Raw genomic sequence first — 7,778 nt, forward strand, 5'->3', positions numbered from 1 at the left:
CCTTGATTGATAGAGCGATCGAACCGTGGTGCTTGAGCTGTTGTGCGGTTTAAAAGATTTGAGTTGCACCATTACCACTAGCTATAACTTTTGAAAAAGCGATAAGCACTCGGTCTTACAAGGTGTCAGAGACTCCTTTTACATAATATTGTGGCATTATACAAATATATGTATATATATAATTATTATATAATACAATAAAAATATATAAATAATGAAGTAATCACATCACGTTATTATACTGAGGTGTCATATACTCTTTTTTATATAATAACATGATATTATTCAAATATATATAAAATAATTAAACAGTAACACAATAAAATTTTATAATTAGTGTAATCACATCACATTATTATAATGAGATGTCATAGACTCCTTTTATATAATAACATGATATTATACAATAAATATATATAAAATATAAATAAATAAACAATAAAGTAAATACTCTTACTTTTGAATATTGTTACTTTTTTCTTGTGTTTTGGAGCTTGAAAAAATATGTAGAACCGAACCTTCGAGTATCGTGCTGATAACGTGTTAAAAGTAAAAATTTACGGTAAAAAGTAAAAATCTCAAACTCTCAAAATTTACCAAACTACACACTTTATAAAATTTTCTCTCTACTCAATTGTGATTTTCTTCACACATTGAGAGACTTATTTATTGAATTTCTTTGGACATAATCCAAAAATAAATATATCATTACATATATCATCACACACTAATTTTCAATTTTTACAGCTCTTATTTTCAACATTCAACTTTCTTATTTTCAACATTCAAATATTCTAACTCATATTTTTCAACAATAATGAAAATTTCAACTTTTTTTATGTAATATAGGGAAAAACGTACGTTGTTTACTAAAGAAAAAAATAGAGGTTTATGGATCTTGGATAGAAACATATGCTCAAGTAGTTAGATATAAATGCCCTTTATACCATAACTTCTCGAGTAGGGCAGAAGTGGTCAGAGCTTTTGAGGCTAGAGAAGTGATATCCAACTGTTTTTTTCAAGGCTAGAGAAGTCCAACTGGTTTATTTCATGATTTCGCTTATTGAACATCACATGTCTGATCCTTGAGTTTTCATAATGAGATTTTACTTTGAACTCAATCCAATTCTAATCATTACCAAACACAAGACGATGGTTCAACAAATTTTCAATTCAAAGAATTAACCATTTCAATTTCAAATAACTAGTTCATGAAAATCGTAAAAACATCAAAAACATAAAAACATATGTTTTAGGACTTATTTTTATTTCTTTAACTTATTATTATCATTATTGTTAAAATATTGTTGGAGATTTTATCGGAGAAAATAAATTTTTAAATTGGGTTTCAAAAATTTAATTTATGTATTGAATACAAAAACTCATATGAGATTGTCTCACATGTCAATTTTATAAAACAAATATTCATCACTCATGCAAAATATTTATTTTAATATCAAAAATATTAATTTACACTTCAAATATAAATCAAGTCGATCTGTTTCGCAGATATCACATATATAAATAGAATAGGTATCTTGTGAGACGATCTCATGAATCTTTATCTGTGAAACATGTCAACTCTATCGATATTCACAATAAAAAGTAATACTCTTAGCATAAAAAATAGTACCTTTTCATGATGACCCAAATAAGATATTTGTCTCCCAAAATACGATCTTTGAGACCGTTCTATATAAGTTTTTGTCATATAAATATGTTACAATGTATTGAATAATAACAATTCTTAATTTGAAATTCTTAAAAAAATAATATAGATATATCTAATAGAAAGCTGTTCACACATTCAAGGGCAATTAAGTCTATTTCACTTCCCTGCTAAAACCCTTGCCTCTTGTTGGAGCTTCTCTCTTATTTCCCTTTTCCCCGTTCCATTCCCCCGTGTATTCAAAAACTTTTCTTCGACCCAATACTCCGCCATCTTCTTCCAACTGCCCGCTGTTGGGACCTTGGAATCTACCGGCGGTATTGTAATTTTTGCTATTGAATGATAAAGTTCTGAACTTTGTGTTATTTTTCTATTGTACAAAAACTGCTAATAATTCTGGAGTTTTTTTTTGCTGTTTTCTTAAATGTTCATGCCTCATGGCCTTTTTCGGTTAGAGTTTGACTGCATACTTCTTTCGTGATCTTACAGATTTATTTATGTGGGCTCCTAAATTCAATAAGAAGAAGGGAGCGAGGGCACCTAATCACCCTCCCAGGAAGAAGCTCAAAGCAGATTTTTCAATTGCCGAAGAACCAACGAAAGAGGACTTGCTTAATGATTCTGATGGCATGGATGAAGAACGGAACAAGCTCGAAGAACAAAAAGTGGAACCTGATTCAGATATGTCCTCGGAAGGCGATGACCCATTTGCTGATGACATTCTTCATCGAAGTGATGAAGAAGGTAATGCATTTCTAAGTGGTTCTTCCCCTTATTTTTAATTCGGTATTCTTATGCCTCTTGTTTTTAGAGGACGGCTCTGATGAAGATTCAGATTCTGATGCATCTGATATCGAGAAGAAAGCAAAAGCTATTGATGAGGAAAAGGCAAAGGAACAGGAGGATGCCGAAGCTGAATTGCAGCTTAATATTAAAGAAGAAGCTGATGAATTTAAATTACCGACTGAGGGGGTTAGTGAATAGGTTCTTACTCCTTTTCTGTGCTTACAAAATATTTTTTCAAGTTAGTATTGGCAGCTGGCTTTAAAATTTTTGCCTCATTTAATTTATAGTTTTTTACCAAACAGGAGCTTGAAGGAGAAGCGCATAGACCTCCAGATCTTTCTAATCTCCAGAGAAGGATAAAAGAGAGTATGCATAATTTTAAATATGTGCAAGTATGGCTTGTTTAGTTTCTCGCCACTGGACTGATGTGATTTGTGTCAGTTGTGCGTGTGCTTTCAAATTTTAAGTCATTGAGGCAAGAGGGTGCAACACGGAAGGATTATGTTGATCAATTGAAAATGGACTTATGCTCTTACTATGGATACAATGAGTTTCTGATTGAGGCTTTAGTTGAGGTGACTTTTCTATTCTAAAACAATTCTTGTTGTTGTGCCTGTTTTCTTCTATCTAGTTTTTTGGGATAATAATTTACATTTGCTTGTGGAATTTTTTGATTTGTGCTCGTCAGATGTTTCCAGTTGTTGAACTCATGGAACTTATAGAAGCTTTTGAGAAGCCTCGGCCTATATGTCTTTGAACAAACACTTTAAAGGTAATATGGATGGTTATGGTTTTTTATTCTGAGATCTTTTCTAATTACTGAAGTTTTCCTAAAATGATTTTTTTAAATTGGAATTTAGACTCGGAGGAGGGACTTGGCTGGTGTTCTTTTGAACAGGGGAGTCAACCTTGATCCATTGAGCAAATGGTCCAAAGTAAGGGTCACCGTGTGTTGTGGATCATTCTTTTTATCACTCGGTAATTTTGAAGGATAAAAATATGAATGGCTACATAACATGTTGTTTGTAGGTAGGATTGGTTGTCTATGATTCACAAGTCCCAATTGGGGCCACTCCAGAATATATGGCTGGATATTATATGGTATCTACAGATTCTACAGTTTCCAACTTTAATTCATGTTGTCGAATTTATAAAACTAACGGTTTTGTTGCTGCCAGCTCCAAAGTGCTAGCTCATTTCTGCCTGTAATGGCCCTTGCTCCTCAGGAAAAAGAAAGAGTTGTGGATATGGCGTAAGCATTTGTTATTTGTGGAATCATTTTTCTCTTATCTCCTCTTTATTCTTTCCATTACCAATGAACTAGTTCGTCCAATTTTCGCCTCAACTTTTCTGGTTTATTATGTTCACTGACTTCCTTATTTCCTGTTGTCCTTTTCTTCTCACTTCAAATTCACTCATTTGTGGGATATCATAAAACTATGCTATTCTTTCCTCCTGACTTATTTGTGTGCATTTACAGCGCAGCTCCTGGTGGTAAACAACCTATGTCGCTGCGCTCATGAAAAATAGTGGTAAGGAACTAAAAGGCTCTGCAGTCTGCTTACATTTAGTTTTCTGTAGAACTTTTGAACAACCTATGTCAAAATTTAATTTTTGTTGTCTCTCTCTTTTGGATATCGCCAATCACTTCAAGTCATCTTCCTTTATGTTTCTGAAAAGTAGGTACTTTATATTTTCTCAAAAAAAATTATTCATGATATATATTAATATTTTTTCTTATTATCCTTGTCATGCATTGTGCTACCACTTATCACCTTCAGTCCTATAATATACCATCAAAAGAAACAAGTCTTTTTCCATCAAAAGAAACAAGTCTTTTTCCATGTTTTAATAATGCTAGCCGCTAGGTCTGAGTTGCTTAATATTTCAAAATTTGGAACTTTTATCAATTGTATGGCAGTGCACCAACCCCATATGCAGTTTTGCATTGTGAACAACATTATAGATAAATCAGAGTGATTTTGTGTTCTGATGGTTCTACAATGTAATTTTTCCTCAAAAAGGTATCATTTATGCAAACGAGATTAAGGAATCTAGACTCAAGTCACTCACTGCAAATTTACACCGGATGGGGGTTACAAACACCATTGTTTGCAACTACGATGGGAGGGAAGTAAGGATCTTGATTTGCTTTCCATACACTTTTGGTGAAAATTATCATGTTTATTTCTGAAATATGTTTCTTTTCCGTACTGCACCCCCTTTCCTTTGAACTAGAAAGCGATTTTCTTTTTTATATAATCAATGTCTCTTGCCGGTTTCGGCCAGGTGTTTGCAAGTCATTGATTATATATTCTTTTTTTGATGTCTTGTTTTGGTTACTATTAGATTTTTGTTTTGAATTTCGAAAGTGTTTTTCCATTTACTCTGTTTTTTGCTAGTTATCATGTAACAAACATTCATCTGAGCATGTTCAAATTTTCGAATATCGATGACATTTTGCTTGACATAAAAGATTTGTTTCTCTTCCTGTATCAATGTAGATGCCCAAAGTTCTTGGAGCCAATTCTGTTGATAGGGTTTTGTTGGATGCTCCTTGCAGTGGTACTGGGGTATGCAATCAAATTTAATATGACATTTGTAATGAGGTTTCTTTTTAAGTCGGTAGCATGACATTTGATTTAATTTGTGTATGTTATAGGTTATATCTAAGGATGAGTCTGTGAAGACCTCAAAAAGCGAGTTAGATATACAGAATTGTGCCTATCTACAAAAGGTATACATCATTCTCATTCTCTCACTGGGAGAAGTATGCCTTGAATACATTTTGTCCTTATACATTCTACTATGACAGTTTGAGCCCCTAAACGTTTAAAAAGACAGTAAAATTAGTCCAAACTGTTAAATTTAACGGCAAATTAAAGGTTTTAATTTCTCTTTCCCGTTACCTTTCTACTGCCTCAATGTCATCACCACCATGTCCAAGCCCTGCCGCCACCACTTTTCTCTCCTATTGATCGTCATTCCCATAACATTGCATTTGAGACCCTCATGTTACTTTTGGAGTAAGATCATAAGTTTTATTGAAGCTGGGTTTCATTTTTACATAAACTGGAGGTTGATTGCATTCGGAATTTGGGACTTTTGTTTGTTTGACATTGATTCCTTGTGTTATGTTATCTCTTAATTATGATTTGTACTCGTATTTGGGATCCTACAATCCGGTAGTTCTTTCACCTCTTACAACAATTTTTAATGCTGTTTTCTGAATGCCAGCTTCGTGTTAAATTTTCCTTGGCAGCAATTAATACTTGCAGCGATAGATATGGTGGATGCTGGCTCGAAATCAGGAGGATATGTTGTTTACTCCACATGCTCCATTATGGTTGCTGAAGTTGGTAACATATACAAGTTTCGAAACTCTTCCATAGCACCTGCTTCGTGTTTCTCAAATTTGAAATCTGCAGAATGAAGCTATCATTGATTATGCACTCAAGAAGAGGGATGTCAAACTTGTGCCCTGTGGCCTTGATTTTGGACGTCCAGGGTATGTATTATCTGCTACTTCTATTCTTAACTAATGGAGAAATGGATGTGTGATCTGACCAATTTTTTCAATTACAGATTTATTCGATTCCGGGGACATCGTTTTCACACCTCCTTGGAGAAAACACGGCGATTTTATCCTCATGTTCACAACATGGATGGGTTCTTTGTTGCTAAGGTTTGCCTCAGAACCAAACTCAACCATTTGCTCCAATATTTTTTAATTCCTATGCTATGGCCATCAAGGATTCATGTCATGGTTTTGGTCCAATTAATTATGGTAACTTGGAATATTAGTTATAAAAAAAGTCGGAATTTTTTTTTTTAAAAAAACCCAATTAACGAGCTCAAAATTTGCTCCATATTTGTCTTCACTGCTTATTTGTCGGTCAAATGCCTCCATCGTATTTGTTTGACTTTTATCTGCTTAATTCTTTTTTTAATTAAATATACTATTGCTTCAAAACTAACTTTTGAGTTGTATATCTCATTTTCGCTTGCAGCTGAAGAAAATGAGTAACACGAAGCCAACTCAACAGCCATCTGAACCATCGGGAGAGGTGGAGGAAGAACCTGAGTTGGTCGATGCAAACAGTGTTGAAGGAGAAGTCCAACAGAAGCAGAGGAAAAAGGACAATTCCAACATGAACAAAAAAGTGAATAAAGGTTCAGTTAAAAAATCACAAAAGGAGGAAAAAACATCCGTCCGTGAGAAGAGAGAAAAAAAGAAACGTCCTTCTAGGCAGGAGATTTCACAAACCAGGTACCAGGCAACGGCGGAGAGGAGTGATGTTTTCTTTTCAAGAATTATAAAAAGTGACATGTGCATGTGTGTTTTAGTGTTTTCTTTCCTAATCTACTGTGGCCAACATTTGCAGAGAAGAAAAGAGAGTAGCTTTCAGGGAAGCCAAGAGGAAAGCTAAGGTTGGAGCCAGAGCTGCTGCAAACAGGAACTAGAGCGTGGATTCAACCATTATTCTTGCTTTCTTTACCTTACCTTCCTTGCCATTTATCACCTGTTTAATGCTTTATAAGAGAAAATGTATTTTTGTATCCTACATTTTCTTTTTGGGAAAAAAAGAAGAGTTTTTCGTTTTACCACCATGCGATATTTCAAGTTTGAGTGTATCAATCTACTTTTTTATTCAAAGAATCATTTTGTTTGTTTGTTTGTTTGTTTTTTCTCTCTTTCCGATCCTTTTCTCATTTTTCAAAACAAAATCAAATAGCATAATCTTATTTTCGTTCATCAATTGTACGTTTAACTTCTCATTATTTTTTTGAAAATGAGCACCCGGTGGTATTAATATCTGATTTTTGGCTACTGATAGTTGTATGAGAAATTTTTTATGAGATTCTTTACAAATTTCAATTTTTTTAAAAAAATTAATTGATACATCACCCTATTCAAATTTCAGTCGCTTGATATTAAGAAATATCCTCATAACATCTTTTTTCTTGGTTAGAGGTCAATAAAATCATTAAATATTTTGATTTTTTCCCTATAAAATAAAATAGATTTTAATCACAAAAACTCTTATTAGATCGTCTCATTGATCAATTTTATGAAAAAATTTACCATTTGATCCGGTCATAAAAGTTAAAAGTATTAGTGGATTGTATTCCATTTAGAATTTTAACGACTTTTAATGAATTTTTAAAATAATTGACTTTTGTTGATTTGATAGTTTTTCTATTTACTTTAACACAATTTCACATATTTAAAATCATATTTCTGTGGATTTTTGTACATAGTTTTGCAAGATTTTTATATATTTTTGTAATTTTTTTTTTACAGAATTCTATAGATATTATA

At 32.9% G+C, this 7,778-nt stretch overlaps 1 protein-coding gene across 1 annotated transcript; it reads left to right on the top strand.

The window, feature by feature from the left end:
- Positions 1–1,827: 1,827 nt before the first annotated feature.
- On the top strand, positions 1,828–7,133 carry LOC140838916 (26S rRNA (cytosine-C(5))-methyltransferase NOP2B-like). The gene is given in 19 exon segments (XM_073205541.1): positions 1,828–1,986; positions 2,159–2,413; positions 2,481–2,641; positions 2,758–2,821; positions 2,897–3,030; positions 3,144–3,227; positions 3,316–3,390; positions 3,485–3,556; positions 3,634–3,707; positions 3,936–3,949; positions 3,952–3,987; positions 4,480–4,589; positions 4,960–5,028; positions 5,118–5,192; positions 5,718–5,810; positions 5,884–5,963; positions 6,041–6,140; positions 6,466–6,725; positions 6,841–7,133. Coding segments are annotated over 18 exon segments (1,827 nt in total). The 5' UTR covers positions 1,828–1,986; positions 2,159–2,166; the 3' UTR covers positions 6,920–7,133.
- Positions 7,134–7,778: the final 645 nt, after the last annotated feature.

This window comes from Primulina eburnea, chromosome 8 (assembly GCF_022965805.1).
Source record: "Primulina eburnea isolate SZY01 chromosome 8, ASM2296580v1, whole genome shotgun sequence".
NCBI classification, from domain to species: Eukaryota; Viridiplantae; Streptophyta; class Magnoliopsida; order Lamiales; family Gesneriaceae; genus Primulina; species Primulina eburnea.